Here is a 15955-nt window from a genome sequence, read left to right on the forward strand (position 1 = left end):
TTCCCGGGGCTTCTAATGGATCATTCCAGGCTTTTCCCGTCCTCCAGTCCCTTGGGCTTTTGGGGGGCTGAGCAGCCCCCGGGGTTGGAGGCGGGGGAAGGAGCAGCCCCTCTGGGAATGAGGCTTTTCCCTGGGATCAATCCCTCCGGAATGTAACCCCCTCCTCCCCTCCCTGCTCCCCCCGGGGGTCCCAGCCCCGCACCCATGGGGGGGTTGCAGAGGGGGCTCTGGCAGCAGCACCCCGGGCTGCCCCCCCCTCCCCAAGGGTTTGAGGTGGGAGGGAGAGGGGCAGGGAGGGAATGGGGAGGGACTCCCCCCCTCCCCAGCCCCTTTGAGCTCCATTTGGCAGCCAGATGTTGATCCAGATGTTGATGCTTCGCTCTCTGCCCGCTGGCACCGGCAGCGCGGGGTGTGGGGGGGTTTAGGGGGTGTCAGAGTCCCCTCCAGGTCTCCCCCGATCTCCTCGATCCTCCTGAGACCCCCCTGGAGTCCGCACCCCCTCCCCGCTCCGTGGCCGCCTCCCCACCGCCACCTCCTGGGCATCCCGCGGCGTGGGGACAGCTGAGTCCTTCGGAGGAGGGAAAATATTCCTTTGTTTCAGGTTTTTTCTCGTTTTTTTTGGTGCCCCAGGTGCCCACTCCGCACCCTGCTGGGGGCTGGAAGGGACATCTGGAGATTTTCATCCCAAGCGAGCAGTCCCGGAGCAGGGAGCAGAGGGGAGAGCATCCCGGGGGGGTTGGGAACATCTCCAAGAGGAGGTGACCCTGAGCAGGCTCTTCCAGAGGTGTCCTCAGCCCCAGGGGTTCAAGAGGCAAAAATCTGTCTGGGGAGAACCTGGGGCTGTTGGGTGTCTGGGTGCTGCAGGATTTGGGGCCAAGGGGTTGTGGGACCCCACAGGACACTTCCTGCCCTCCCCCTTCCTCCTGCTTTTAGGATGGGGACACTGGGAAGGTCCTGGGGAGCTCCAGCAGCACAACAGGGGCTGAAAATCAGGCCCTGAAGTGGGGTGTCCCTGGGTGCTGGACACTGATCCCAGCATTGCTTTTCCTTCCTCCCAGCATGCTCCAAAACCCCTCTCCCAGCACACTTGTGTTCCCTGAACCTCCAGAAAAAGATCTTCCAGGGTGATGATTTAATTTCATCTTATCATGCTTTTGGTTTAGGGTTTTTTTGGGTTTTTTTCTTCTTTTCCCCTCCCTTCTCACCCTAAGGACAAAACTCTCCATGGTTTCTCTGGGTAATATCATCCATGCTCCTGAACCAGCTCTTGTGGCTTCCTTAGGGATGATTTTTCAGACCAAATGTTGGCATTTTCCCCCTGCCAGGCAGCAGCCGTGTACCTGGGGGGGTAATTTCTGAAGCCCAAGGAGAGGAGTGCCCTGTGCTTAATGAGCTTGGGAAGCCAGCAGGGCTGCAGCTGCTGTTCAGCTCTCCTAATTCCAGTTTAATTAGCACCCTGCATCTCCTGCTCCTCTGTTCCTGCCCTTTCTGAGCTGAGTGATGAGCTGGCCTTTCCCAGGGAGGGCTTGGTGCTCTTGGGTGTCCCCATCACTCCTCCTTGCCCAGTTTTGGCCACTGGACCTTTGTCTGTGGCTTTCCCCAGGTGTCTGCTGGTTAAGGGACACCATGGTAATGAAGAAACCCCAAATTATTCTGCTCTGCTTATTGTATTTTTGTTGGGTTTTTTTTAAGGGGAAAGGTGGCTGAGCAGGGTAGATTATTTTCTTTTTTTTTTTTGCCAGGGTTATTTTCTTCTTTTAATGAAAATATTGCCATTGGTATGGGCAGTAAAATCCTCCCTGCTTGCCTGGGAGGAGGATTCACTGTGATGCTCTCAGCACTGGGGAAAAGATCTGGGGAGCCAGCAAGTGCCAGAGCTCTGTAATTAGCAGAGCACTTCTCAGGTGTGGTCATTAGTGGCTGATTGCTCCTGAAAATAAATTAAAAAAAACAAAACAACCCAAAACAAAGGAAAACACACCCCTGAGAGGCAGGGTGCCTTTTCTTCTCTGTCCAAAGGCTTTCTGGGGGGGTTGCAGGGATTGTCCCATGTCCCTGGGGACAGGACTGGGAAGCAGGGACTCCCCAGGGATGGGGAGGAGAGCTGAGCTGCTGTAAAACTCCTGCTCCTGCAGCCTCCAAGGGCTTCTGATTGAAAACTGAGGGTACTCTGGATGGGGCTGCCCAGTTTTTCCCCAGAAAATTATGGAAAACCAGGTCCTGGCTCTTCCTGCTGCCCCATCCCACCCTCACCACCCTCCATCTCTGCCCCATCCTCACTGGAACAAACCCCCAGGGGCCTGGAATAATTTGGGAGCAGGTTGTAGAAGAGATGGCTTTACTTCATAAATAAATAGAAATAACATATGGCAACCAGGGGCACAGAAATGCAGGAATATTGGTGCTGGGAGGGCAGCTGGGATGTCTTGGAGCTGGGCTGAGGATGTCTCCTGGTCCTTGGGGACGTGATGCAGCCTGAAACTGCTCCCAGGGCACACCAGGAGCTACAGAATTAGGTGGGTAAATATCTTACTAGAGGGCATCCCAGCCTCGGGATGGCTGGGGAGGGTGGAAGCGTGCCTTGGGGTGCCCTTGGCCACATTCCTGGGGATTTTCCCCTCTGCCAAGCTCGGGGCAGGGTGCAGGAGCTCTGCTCTGGGATGCTCCAACCTTGGGCTCTGCAGCCCCGGCCAAAAAAACAGAGAGCAAGGGGAGGGCAAAGGTGGTGGTGGTGCTGGCTGGGTTTTGGGGTTCTGGGTCACCTCTGGGGTTTGGGCTCAGTCAGGTGAGACGGGCAGGGGGAGGAAGAGGATGGCTTTCTGGCCATAGTGTGTCCTGGGGCCCAGCTTGCTGCTCCCGTTCTTCTTCAGCCCCACAAACCAGTTCTTCTCAGCGTGCTTTTTGGAGACGTAGGTGTTGTAATGGTTTTCCTCCAACCTCTCCAGGAACAGGCACTCCTCCCCCAGCAGCTGCTGCAAGAGAGCCCCAGGCAGGGATGGGGAGCTGGGATAATGCCCCGGGAGGAGGAAGAGAAGGAGGAGGAGAAGGAGGAAGAGGAGGAAGATGCTCCCCAGGCAGCCACCCCAGCTGAGGAGATGTCACCCCAGCTGAGGAGATGTCACCCCTGCTGAGGAGATGTCACCCCTGCTGAGATGCCCTCCAGACCTGTCCCCAACACCTCCCAGCCCCAGTGAAGTTCTTGGTTAAAGCTGGAGGTAAGTGGAATCCCAAAATTAGACTGGTTTGGGTTGGAAGGGACCTCAAAGGTCACCCAGCTCCAACCTCCTGCATGGCCAGGGACACCTCTCCTTGATCCTGGTCCCCTGCAGGGATTTATCCATGTCCTGGGCAGTTTGTGGGGCAGTAAGAGCCCAGCCCCATGCTGTGTGTGGCAGAGGCTGTGGGATGCAGGGAGCAGAAGAGCTCCTGGGGTTCCTCTCACACTTTTAGTGCTCTCAATGGGACCATTCTCAAAAATCCTCATTATTTTGGGTGACCTCCAGGCCCTGGGCAGAGGGGGGAAGCTCCTGCCTTGCATGATGCCCCTGGCACTGGGATGCTGGGGGTGCTCTCACTTGGGGCAACCAGGATGCAAAAGCAACATTTTGGGGGGGTCTTTGCTGGGTGGCTGGGAATTGGTTTAATTGGATTATTTCCTTATTCCCCCCCCCCAAAAAAAAAATCTGGGTGAAGAAGAGTGGGCAGCCCAAAAGACCCAACAGAGCCTGATTGCTGCTTGTGGTTTGCATCAGTGCTCCCAGATTTTTCCAAACCTTGGAGCCATGGGATGAGGATTGGGGGGGTCCATGCAGCCCCCTCCCACTTACCGAGCCATAGAGCATCCCCGTGGGGTCCATGGCCAGGTAGTGTCCTGAGTGGGTGCTCTTGATGTACACCTCTCCCACGCTTTCTGCACTCAGCTGGAGCTGGACTGAAGGGGGAAAATAAAAAAAGAGAAAAGAACAAAATGAAAATAGGAAAAGGGGAATTACAACAAACAAACCAATAAAAAAGCCCCATCAGAGATGATGTCCAAGCAGCTCGGAAAGTCAGGAGGGGATTTTTGCTCATAAAAGGGTTTATAAGAAGTGTCATAAAAGTGGCTCCTTGTACCCTTTCCTTCAGAGAAACCCCAGAGCAATCCTTCAGGAACCAGAGACCAATTTTCCCCTTGTTTCACATCAAAGGAAGGGCAGCCTCTTTGGTTTAGGTGCTGGAACAGGACACAGGAGATTGGGGTTTTTTAATTCTGGCTCTAATTTACAAACTCCTGATGTGGTTTTGACAAGACACTGAGGGAGGGACACGAGGGAGAAGAATTTTGGGAGCTCAGCCAGGGCTGGGCACATTTCAGAACCTCAATCCAAAGCCTCCCATCCACTGGGATGCTCCCTCCTGGGCTGGGAAGGGAGGAGATGGAAAGGTCTGGTGGGCATCCTAAAAAACCCCTCATGTGAGTGTCCCCCAGCCACATCTCAGCTCATCCCAGGGGGGTGAATTTGATGCTCAGCCCAGCTCTGAGCGGGGTCGTGGGTCCTGCAGCCCATGGAGCATCAACCAGCAGTGCTGGGCCTTGATTAGGGACAAAAAAAGCTCCTTTTGGGGCTGGCAGTGTGGGAGGGGAGCAGGTCAGTGGCAGGGCAGGGTGTCTGAGCCACCTCCTGCCTCTGCTCAGCATCCTCTGCCCGACCCAGCAGCTTTCACCTGGCTATTTCTGGGTCCTTTTTCTGCCCCGTGGGTTCCTTTTTGGGTTTGTTTTGGGTTTTTTTATTATTATTATTTTTTCTTTTTCAGGCTTTGCTATTTACAGGAATCTTGGGAGGTGCTTAAAGCTCAGCCCAAAGTTTCTCCTTTAATGCATTTCTGGGGAAGAGGCTGCGTGGCTGGGAGCAGCTTTGGGAGGCTGGGGCTCCTCATCCTGTCCCCAGCTGGAATCTGGACAAGCTGTGGCCCTGCCAGCACCTGCAGAGGGTTGTGGTGACATCCAGAGTGTCACCTGCAAAATCCAGCTTTTGGAACTGAAGTTCTGCTGCCAGCCTGGGTTAAAGCAGCAGGAGAAGGGTTGAAGTATTTATTTTAGCACTGCTGAGACCAAAAAGACCCCAATCCCTCAGCTTTTCCTTATGGGAGAGATATCCCAGTCCCCTAAACATCTCTGTAGCCTTTTGCTGTCCCTTTTCCAGCAGTTCCCTGGGCTGGTGGGAGGTGTCCCTTCCCATGGCTTGGAACCAGCTGATCTTTAATCCCAACTGGGATCTGGGAAGCTGATCTTTAATCCCAATCTTTAATCCCAACTGGGAACCTCTTCTGTGACCCTGGAACCAGGGAGCCCAGAGCTGGAGCTGGGACTCCTGAATGCTCCTTCCAGCTGTGACCCATCCCAGGGCTCAGCACAGGGGATAAAAAGGGGGGCTGGAAAAGCTGGAAAAAAACCCCAGGAGCAGTGGAAGAGAGAGCCCAACCCAACCCCATCCTTTTATTTTCCAGGTGAGGAAAAGGGAGGAGGGGGATGAGGATTTTTGGGGTGCTCACTGTGCTGGTCGCTGCGGTCCCTGGTGCCATCCACCTTCCCATCTGGCAGGATCCGTAGGAAATGTCCCCCATTGCTGCAGTACAGGAGTTTGGGGTGCTTGTAGTTGCCCAAGGGAAGGTTGAACTTTTCAGTCAGGGGGGGGAAGGTGGTGATTTCCCCCTCAGCCATCCCTCTGCCCAGCTGGAAGAGATGGGGAAGGTCAGGGAGCTGCTGGAGGAGGCTGCTCCTGGCTCAGGGGTTTAAAGGGAAGGCACAGGGGGGGTTTAGGGGGGTCTTGGGGCTGATTCACAGCAGCACCCCCAGCAGAGTTCTGGGGGATAAAGAGGAATTTTCTTCCAGGGATCCATGGTGTGGGATGGGTTTCCTCACCCAGGCAAGGAGCGGGGACCAGCAAGGGGTTTCCTGGGGGTGCTGGTGGCTCCAGAGCTGTCCCCAGCACTGTCACCTCCCCCCCCTCAGGCTGGGGAGCCTTTTGGAAGGATTTAATCAATGTTTGGGCAAAGCATAAACATCACCCATGATAAATGTGTAACAGCACCTTGTGCCTGGCAGCAGGATGTGCTGGGTGGCAAGGGGAGTTTTATCTCCAGCACTACAATTAACTCCCTCTTGAATTATTTATCAGTCAGCTTTCAACCTCTGGAAGTGGAATACGTGGCCCAAAGCCTGGGCAGGATGGTAGAAATTCCTGGAAATGCTCCTTTCTCTCCTCCTCTGCTGCTCCCCCCCCAGCCTGGCAGGGTCTCCCTTGGGTGGGAGAGGCAGGAGAGCCCAGCCCTAGGGGGAAATCCCAGGATTTCCAAGGAATGACCCCAGGGACACAGGGCTCTGGGTTTCTGTCTCATCCTCCTGCAGGCAGAGGCAGCCCTGGGGGTGACAAAGCTGCCCAGGGGGGAGGTGACCCAGCGGGGACTGGGATGGAGCAACATCCCAGCCCAGCATCCCAGCTCACAGGCTTAGGTGGCACTCCTGGGGTGACAGGGACAGGAGGTGAGGTGTAATTATCCCCCACCCACAGCCCCTGGCAGTCTGGTGATTAACTTAATTACAGGCTTCTCCTGGAGCTTTTCCAAGAGGCTCCTCCTGCCTCCTGCCTGCATCCAGACCAAGGGGGGTGCATGGGACCCAACAGCTCAGGGGCTCCAGCCAAGCTTGGGGGGTCCCAGGGGACACTTTTGGGGTTTTTCAGCAGAGGAAATGCAATTGCAATGGTTGTCTGGGGGGTGGGTGCTCACCTTGCCCCCTCCCTGGCTCCCTCCCTCCCTCGTGAGCTGGGGGGACCCTGGGGGACCCTGGGCTGTCATTTGTCATCCTCATTTCCAGCCCAGGAAAAGTTCTCCCTGTCCTGGTTCTCCCTGTCCCAAACAGGGTGAGGAGGAGCTGGGCACCTGTGGGCTCCTCAGCAGGACAGGGAGGTGACAAAGTGCCCACAGCCCCCCTGCACCTCTGCAAGGGACAAACAAACCCAGCAGCACCCTGGGAGCCCGGGGGTGGTTGGGTTTTGTTTGGTTTGGGGTTTTTTTTAGGTTCTTCTGCCCTTTCTCATCTGCAGAAACAACAAAGCACCATAAAAAGCAGGGGGCAGGGAGCTGTCTGTAGGAGGGAGCTGAGGCAGCACCTGGGGGCCCTTGGCAGGGGTGCCCAGGCCTCCCCCACGGGGAATTTCCAGGTCCTGAGTGGGCAGCCTGGGGCCAGGGGGGTGTTGGTCCTGATGGGATCCCCACTGGGAAAGCTGAGGGGTCAGGGTGGGAGGCAGCTGAGGATCCTGGGGGAGGGACAGGGATGGGAGAAGGGAAAGAGGGGATGGGAGAAGGGAAATAGGGGATGGGAACAGGGAAATGGGATGAGAGAAGGGAAAGAGAGGATGGGAGAAGGGAAATGGGGTGGGAGAAGGGAAATGGGGTGGGAGAAGAGAAAGAGGGGATGGGAGAAGAGAAAAGCCAGGCCAGGCTGCACAGGCAATCCCTGAGGCATCCCCAGCCATCCCTGCTCCCCTCTTTTGTATCTTCCTTTCCTGCTGGCACAGCTCAGGAGGCTGCAGGGTTTTTTCCAGGGTGATTTAATTCCTCTGGAAGTTTCTCTGGGAAGGGTCAGAAGGAGGAGAAGGCAGAGGAGGGGAAGGGGCTCTGCTCAACACCTTTTATTTAGCTGAGGCTCCAGGTGTTGCCCTCTTCAGGCAAAATCTGGGCTTGAGGCTGGAGCAGGGGATGTTCAGGTGCTGTGCTGGGGTTATGGGAAGAATATTTGGTGCATTTGTTGGTTTGGGAAGGAATTCCAAGGTGTTCAGCACAGCACTCTCTGTCTCAGTCTTTCTCTGCCAGCTGGGGACACGGAGCTTTTCTCTGACATTATTTTCCTCTGGGTCTGAGCAAGCTTTGGGGGAGAAAAGGGCTTGTAAGGGATCAGAGTTTTGTCTCCTTCAATTCCTGGCTCCCCTGCAGCCCTGGTCCTGCCCTGGCTGGAGTCCATTGCTGTGTCCCCCTCCTCCTCCTCTCAGCCAAGCTCCATGCCCAGCACCCAGAGCCCTGAAAATCTGCAACTCACTGCTGGGTGCTGCCAGCCCTCCAGCAGCATGGAGACAACAGCTCTAATGGGGGGGAAAAAGGCAAAAACCACCGAAATCCCCACTCAGCATCTTCCTTTTGAACAAGCAGGGAGAGGGAGAGGAGGAGCTGAGTCCATGGGGGCCACAGGGTTAGTGACAGAGCTGCAGTGACAAAGCAATTGTCCCCGTCCCCCCCTCTCTTTTGCTGAGCTGCTTTTCAACAGATTCCTTGCCAAGGGATTTTCCAGCATCAGCTGAGAGGGAAAAGCAGGAGATAAACACTGGCACTGCTGCTCTAAAGGGACTCGCTGTCCCCTGCAGCCCTGGGGGGTGGCACTGGTACCCAGGGGCTGGCATTTGGTACCTGGGGTGATGGTACCAGTGCCCAGGGGTGTTGGTACCAGTACCCAGGGGTGATGGCACTGGTACCCAAGGGGATGGCACTGGTACCTGGGGTGATGGCACTGGTACCCAGGACCAGCTGTGCCAGAGCCACTGGTGTGGGTCAGGGAGGCTGCACTGGGCCCTTCCCTGAAGAGATATTTCAGGGAATATTATATATTTTATATATAAGGAATATTTCCTGGCTAGCAGGTGTCCCAGGGACCTGGATGTGTTCCCTTCTGGCTTGGTGGCAAAAGAATCCTGGGTTGGAGCAGATGATCCTGGGGGACCCTTCCACCCTGACATCCCAGGATTCCATGGATTCCTTCAGAAGGTCCTTGGGAATCTGGGCTCGGTTTCCTCTGAGTGCACCATGGAAATAAGAGGAGGGAGACTGCAAGAAACCCCCCCTGGCTGTTCTCCTGCCCCTTGGCCAAGGGGAAGCCCTGGAGAAGAGCTCCAGGTCCCCATCCTGCTCCAGGCTGGGTGTTGGGTGCTGCAGGACCCATCCTGGAGGGTGCTGAGCCACCTGGCTGACCCGGGATGAGGGGAAGGAGCAGGGAGTCCAACAGGCAAGTGATGTAAAACTGAATTTCATCCCCCTTGCTTCCACCTTGTCCTGCTCAAGGGTTCCTTTTTTATTCTTTTCTTTCTTCCTCCCCCTCACCAGAATTCCCAGCATGGGGCTGGAGCCCTCCCTGGGGACACCTGGGGACCTCCAGCACCAGAGGGGGGGATGCTCAGGGCAGTTACTCCTGGAAAGGGCTGAATTTACAGAATCTTCTGCCAGTTGACAGGTTCTATTTGTCAGTAGGATTTGGGTGCCTGGCTAGGGACAGTCCAAGGACTTTTCTTTCTATGGAAATGAAGTAGTATTAATTTTTGCATCAGGAAGGAACCATTTTATAGTGCTGTGTCACTTCAAAAACCTTATTATTATTATTATTATATTTTAATTTAATGGTCCAAACCCTGTGATTTGCTATTTAAAATGTTGGTTGTCACGGGGTTTTTTGTTTGATTTTTTTTTTTAATATATATATATAAATTAATTTTCTGATCTGGGCTCAGGATCTGGCAGGGCAGGGGGGGCAGCCTGGGGGGCTTGGGCAGGGGGTTTTGGGTCTGCAGGGGCTCATCCAGGGGGGGTTTCAGCCCTGGGGAGATCGGGCAGGGGGGTTCAGCCTCCGGGGGTCTCAGCCCCGGGAGTTTGGGGAGGGGTTTTCAGCTCCCGGGGGGGGGGATTTCGGGCAGGGGTCTCAGGGACGAGGAACTCAGCCCGGGGGGGTTCGGGAGGGGTTTTCATCCCTGGGGGGTCTCAGATAGTGGGGTTTCAGCCCCGGGGGGGTTTGGGCAGAGGGGTTTCAGCACTGGGGGGGGGGGTTCGGGCAGGGATCTCAGGGCCGAGGAGCTCAGCCCGGGGGGGGTTCGGGAGGGGTTTTCAGCCCTGGCGGGGTGGGGCTCGGGCCGGGGGTCTCATCCTTGGGGACCCCTGGCCAGGAATCTCAACCTGGGGGGGGAGGGAATTGGGTCCGGGGCTCTCATCCCTGGGCTCTCATCCCGGGGGTCTCATCCCACCCCTTTCCCCCCTCCCCTCCACGCACCTACCCCCGGCTCCGCCGTCCTCCGGCTGCGGCTCCGCCGCCTCCAGCGGGCGCAGGAAAGGGATGGAAGGGATGAAAAGGATAAAAAACCAAACCAAAAAACCCCACCCCCAAGCCCCAGCAGCCCCCTCAGCCAGGGACCGGTCACCTGCAGCTGCCTGGGATGAGGATTGAGGGGGGGCCTGGAGGGTGGGGGTTGGGGGGGGCTGAGCCTGCAGCGCCGAGGGGGGGCTGGGGGGGATGCGGGAGAAAAACACTAAAAATCGGGAGGGAATGCGGGTGTTGTCATCCCGGGGGGGCTGCGATGTCCCCTCTGCAGGGCTGCTGAGGGGGGTTGGTCCCTGCCCAGGGCCCGCCTTGGGCTGAGGTGGGCGCTAAGGTTCGGTTCGGCCCGACCCAGGCTGGGATTCTGTGGTTTCGGTGCTATCCCAGGGATGCTGAGGGCTGGGGAAGGGACCCCCGGTCCCTATCAGCTCCCCAGGGCAGCCAGGAGGGGGGGTGAGGGCCACGGAGCCACGGGTGGGCTAACGGGAGCCACGGGTGGGCTAAGGAGCCAGTATTGAGCTGCCAGCCCAAACTGAAAGTATACCGAGCCTTGATATATATATTGATATATATATATATATATTCCTATATGGAATAGGTTTTAAATATATATATATACATATATGTATATATATCATATATCATATATATACACATATATAAAATATATTATATATTATTACATATATTATATATAAAAATATAAATATATATTTAAAACCTATCCCAGCTGAGCTGCAGGCACTGGGATGGCTCCTGCCACAGCCAACAGCTCAGGTGAGCTCTGAGCTTTCCCAGCAGCTCAATTTTCCTGTTTGTTTGTTAGTTTTAGTTGGAACAGGACGTTTCCTTCAGGCACATGTGGAAAATAGAAAAGAAAATAGGGAAAAAAAAAAAAAAAAGAGGATACAGCCAGGCATTTCTGGCTCCACCAGCCCCAGCAATAACCCCCAGGATTTCTCAGGGTTGTTTGGAATAATTCACCACCGAGATGCTTTCTGCCCTGAGGAACCTCTGGGTGCTTCCCTCTGCAGCTCCTCTGTCGTCGTCCCCCCCCAAAAAAAAAACCACCCCAAACCCCACCCTCCAGACAGCAGAGACGAGTTCTCCCAAATTGGTTTGCACGTTTGCAACGAGACCCTCGAGATCCCCCCCCTTGTGCTTCACCCCTCTCCTCTTCCTCCTCGGAAGGGGGGAAGGCTTCAACAAGTAGGGATGTGCCCCCCCCCGCCCCCAGCCAGAGGAAAGGGGACCCCAAGTTGTCCCTGTCCCACCCCGCACCCTCCCGGGCTGGGAAGGAGGTGCGGAACGCACCCGCAGCTCCCTTGGGGAGGGGGTGGTGAAGCTCCCCGGGGTTCTGCCGGGGTGCCCTGGGGGGGGGGGACACTCCGAGGGGTGCTGACTCACCTGCGGGATGTGTTGGGGTGCTGGGGGGGTGGTGGTGGTGCGGGCAGCAGGAGCCGAGGCTGCCCGGGGCGGAGCGGTCCCCGCGGTGTCACTTCGTCCCCTCCCCGGGGACAGGGACCCCCCCACACACCCCGCAGGGTCCTTCAGATGGGTGCGGGCATGGGTGCAGGGACCCAAATGTCGCCGGGGCTGGGAGTAGTGGGGGCACCCACATGGGGGAAGGCAGCAGGGATCATCCTTTGCCTTGGGTTTTGTTGGTTTTATGGGTTTTTTTGTTCCCCCCCCTTCTCATGTGACCTCGTTGGGGTTTTTTTTGGGATGGCTATTTTTGGGGGCTGGACTCCAGCCCAGGTGAAAACCAGGGATTGAATCCAGACAGGCTGCCTGGCCCCCCCCCCCGCACCCCCCCGCCGGCCTCCCGGGACCTCGGGATGGGGTCCAGCCCCGGGTGCTGCTTCCCAGCCCTTTCCTTCTCCTCCTGCAAAACCATTTCTGTCCCCAAATTGTCCCTGGGCTCTCGGAGGGTGACAGCAAGCAGGCTGGGAGCTTGCTGGGCACCCCCTGGGCACCCCCTGCCCTCCCCCTCCCCCCACAGTTCTCTGGGCTGGGTACAGCTGCAAAGTCTAAGGCTCCCCAGAACGTTTTGCCCTTTTTCTGCCTCTTTCCCCCCCAGAAGCAGCCTGGCAGGAAGCTGAGGGGGGAGAAATAAAAAGGCTGCTTGCAGTTTGCAGCAGTCTGAGGCCTGACCCCCTCCTCTGCCCCCCCCATGCTGCTCAGAATCCCCCCCATGCTGGCTGAGGGGGTCCCGCTGGTGCTCAGAGGATGTGGGGGGGCATGGGGGGTGCTGGGGGTCCCAGTGATGCCCAAGGGGGGCTGAGGGTCTCATTGGTGCTCAGAGGGGTGCAGGGGGTCCCATCAGTTCTCAGAGGACATGGGGGATGATGAGGCTCCCAGTGATGCTCAGAGGGGTCCTGGGGGCCCCACTGGTGCCATGGGAGGGCAGGGGGGCTGCCGGGGGTCCCCTGCATGCTGTGGCCCTGCACCCATCCTGCCCATCCCTACCCTGGTGTCAGGTCCCTGGGGACGTGCTGGTGTCTTTGGGGACATGCTGGTGTCACTGGGGACAGGCTGGTGTCTCTGGGGACATGCTGGTGTCTCTGGGGACAGGCTGGTGTCCCTGGGGACATGCTGGTGTCCTTGGGGACAGGCTCAGCAGTGGCAGGGCAGGCTGGGTCTGTCCCCTTGGCATCCTACATCCCTCGGGAGGGGAGGTAGGAGTTGGGTTTTCTGGCTCGGTGAGAGGCAGGAGATGCCCCCGAGGGGTAGGAATGGGATGGCTGGGCTGTGACACTGTGTCCCCGTGTCCCTGAGCCTCCTGGGGACACGGCTCTGCTCCTCCGTGGGAGGTGGCAGGAGGGGCAGCTCCTGGCCCAGCTTTTTGCATTGCCCACGTTGGGACTTTGCAGGAAACAGAGTGGTTCCTGAAGGCAGGAGGTGCCCAGGGGCTGATCCTGCTGGGTAAAGGGTTTCAGGTGGGAGAATCAAAGCCCCACTCCCTCTCTGGGTCGATTCCTCAGTCTTTAAGGAGCAGGGGAAATTGTTTGGTTTCCTGCTTCCCATTCCCCAGGTTTACATGGAATAAGGAATCACAGAACCTCAGAATTACCAGAGCTGGAAGAATCAGCAAGAGCTGCTCTCCTCTCTCTCTCTTTTTTTTTTTCTTTTTACAGGAGCTCTATGAGCACCCCCAGGAAAAAGCTTTTCTTTGATGCTCTCTGCAGACAGGATCGGTTCTGATGAGCTTTGATAAGGTTTTGATAACGATGGAGAACCGAAGGCTCCTGGGACACCGCGTTTGTCCCTTTCGGGTCCCCTGGCTGCGGGGAGCCTCGAGGGGAAAAACCTCGATGTGATGAACCGAGGAGAGGTTGGGGTTTGGGTTTGTTTATTTTTTTTTTTTTCCCAGCTTTTCCTCTCCTAAAAAGGAGGCAGCGGGACCACCAGAGGGCGCCGGGAGCCCGCTCCGTGCACAGCTGGGCACAGCTGGATCGGAGGGCTGGGGGCACAGCTGGATCGGAGGGGCACAGCTGGATGGAGGTGACACAGCGGGGACAGGAGCGGGATGGGCAGGGGGTGGCACCTCTGGGTGGCACAGCTGGGGGGGCTGCGGCAGAGTTGGCAGCAGGTCCAGCTGGCACCCAGCACATCTGGCACCCAGCACATCTGGATGCCCCCCTGGGTGTCTCAGAGCACCTCCAGCTGCTCCGGGCAGGGATTCACTGGCTTCGGGGGGGGGGGTTCAGGATGAGGGGGTGCAAGGTGATAGGAAGGAGCTGCAGGGGGCAGGGAGGTTTTTTTCTCCTTCCCATCACCTCCTTCCCACCCCATCCCCCGTCAAGAACCAGCCCAGCGGTTCTGTTTGGGTTGCCATGCCCTCAGCCCTTGCCCTCAGCCCCTCTGGCTCCTCGGGATCCCTTTGGCTCTTTCCCAGCCTCCCTTTCCCAGGAGGGAGCAATCCCCCTGCCCAGGAATGATTCCCAACCTTTCTTTCCCACCTCGGGGACTGAAGTTCAGGCTGCTCACTGCTCCCAGCCGGGACTCAGGACCCGATTCCCCCCGGGCTGTCCTGGATCCACTTCCGAGGGAGGCTCCTCCTGTAATGCCCTGGCTGGGCAGCACCCGGGCTCTGATTTATTTGCTCTGTGCCAAGGCTGCTTTTGTTACCAGCCAGATAGGGAACAGAAGCTCTGCTGCCTTTAAAGTCCTGCTATTATCAAGGACTGGCTTAATTACGGGTTTTATCTAAAAATAGATCCAGTTAGCTTGACAAAATCCATTTTTCCTGCTGCCCAGCTTTGCTTCCTCCCTCCCTCCCTCCAGCTGCTGCACTGGGCTGATGCTTATCCCTGCCAGCACCCCCCTTTTCACCCCTCCCAGCCTTCCCAAAGCCTTCCCAAAGCCTTCCCAGTCCCACCAAGACCCCCAGCTCATTCCCAGGATTTGTCCCTCTGCCTCTTCCCTTGGGCTTTGCTGAGCTGCTGGGTGGACAGGACCCCCCTCCTCAGCCCCCCCCATGGCTGCTGCCTGCTCCTTATCACCACTTCCCTCTTTCCTCTGATTGTTGTGTGGTTTCCAGGGGTTTCCAGAGCTGCCCCCCCCCACACACCCTTCCCTGGAAGCCAAGCCAAGCCAAAGCAGTTTTCTTCCTGCTTGGGAAATGGTTTTGTTCAGTCCTGAAGGAAAAGTGGAAAAAGTCCCCAGTGCTGGGACCTGTCCCGGGTGGTCCCCACCTCCCCCACCTCCCCCATGGCTCTTCTGGGGAGGGGGAGGCACAGGAGGGAAAATCCAGGCCTGGGATGAGCCACCTGCTCCAGACACATCCCCTGCAACTTCTGGTCGGTTCTGTAGCCCCCAGAACTGGATCAGGTCCAAAGGAGGGGCTGGAGCAGCTCTGCCCTGGAGCCAGGCTGAGATTTGGGGTGTTTCAGCCTGGAAATGGCTTCCAGGGAGACCTCAAGAGCCCTTCCAGGTGCCTAAAAGGGGATCCAGGAAAGCTGGGAGAAAGGGCTCCTGGAGGGAATGGGGCAAGCAGGTTGATGGTTTCCAAGTAGGAAGAGGAGAGATTTAGGGGGAGACAAAAGGAAGAAATTCTTTAGGGTGAAGGTGCTGAGCCCCTGGTGTCCCAGATTGCCCCCCAGAAGCTGTGGCTGCCCCATCCCTGGCAGTGTTGAAGGTTGGATGGGGCTTGGAGCAACCTGGGCTGTGGGAGGGGTCCCTGCCCATGGCAGGGGGGGCACTGGGGGGCTTTGAGGTCCCTTCCAACCCAAACGAGTCTGGGATTTTATGGAGAATTCCCACCCCCTGGCAGCATTTCCTTCCTGTGTGTCTCCAACCCCTCGTTTTGCTGCTTCTGCCTCCCACCTCGGGAGGTTTTTCCTCCTGGCTGGGTGAGCAGAGGGGGGGATGGCACCCAGGGGACCCCAGCCTGGTGGCTCCTTTGGGGACGTCACCTCCGTTGGGTTTCTCTGATCCCAACCTCAGGAAGGAACCAAAGCTGGGGGGTGTCTGGGAGCTGCCCCGAAGCTCCAGGAATCCCTGGGGTTGTTTTTGTCAGCTCAGCCACTTGTGCAAATCGTGTCACACAAAGCAAGGTCGGGGCTGAGCCATCCTCCTGGAGCAGAGGCACCGGGAGCCAGCACAAAGCCAGCTCTGTCTCTCCCCTTCCCTCCCAATTAACCCAGAAAATCAGGGGCTGCCTCTCCAGAAAGCTGCAAAACCAGGAATCACCTCGGCTCCAGCACCACTGACCTCCCGCGACATTTACACCCATGGGATTATTTTTTTTGGGTGTTGTTGGTTTCCCCTAAAAAAAAAAAAATTAATTTCAAGTGCAGGGAGCTCCCCCACCCCCAGCAGGGCCAGACCTGGGAGACAGGG

General features: G+C 57.1%; 1 protein-coding gene across 3 annotated transcripts; it reads right to left on the minus strand.

The window, feature by feature from the left end:
• Positions 1-2321: 2321 nt before the first annotated feature.
• On the minus strand, positions 2322-11766 carry FGF1 (fibroblast growth factor 1). Of its 3 annotated transcripts, none has more exons than XM_030458983.1 (5): positions 11519-11766; positions 10071-10107; positions 5533-5713; positions 3828-3931; positions 2322-2969 (listed from the first exon to the last, which is right to left on the minus strand). In XM_030458983.1, exons 3-5 carry the CDS (start codon positions 5699-5701, stop codon positions 2778-2780), a joined length of 465 nt encoding a protein of 154 aa, XP_030314843.1. In that variant the 5' UTR covers positions 5702-5713; positions 10071-10107; positions 11519-11766; the 3' UTR covers positions 2322-2777. The 3 variants fall into 3 exon arrangements, with proteins under 3 accessions (XP_030314843.1, XP_030314841.1, XP_030314842.1); XM_030458981.1 differs by having other exon boundaries at positions 2322-2972; XM_030458982.1 differs by lacking the exon at positions 10071-10107 and having other exon boundaries at positions 2322-2972.
• Between the last annotated feature and the right edge of the window lie 4189 nt (positions 11767-15955).

The sequence above is a fragment of the Calypte anna genome, chromosome 13 (genome assembly GCF_003957555.1).
Source record: "Calypte anna isolate BGI_N300 chromosome 13, bCalAnn1_v1.p, whole genome shotgun sequence".
NCBI lineage: Eukaryota > Metazoa > Chordata > Aves > Apodiformes > Trochilidae > Calypte > Calypte anna.

Coding starts and splice junctions, on each gene's coding strand:
- FGF1 (XM_030458982.1), bottom strand. CDS start 5,701: ATGGCTGAGGGGGAAATCACCACCTTCCCCCCCCTGACTGAAAAGTTC. Junction 3,932..5,532: donor GGACCGCAGCGACCAGCACA/GTGAGCACCCCA, acceptor TTCCCCCTTCAG/TCCAGCTCCAGCTGAGTGCA. Junction 2,973..3,827: donor CGGGGATGCTCTATGGCTCG/GTAAGTGGGAGG, acceptor GCTCTCTTGCAG/CAGCTGCTGGGGGAGGAGTG.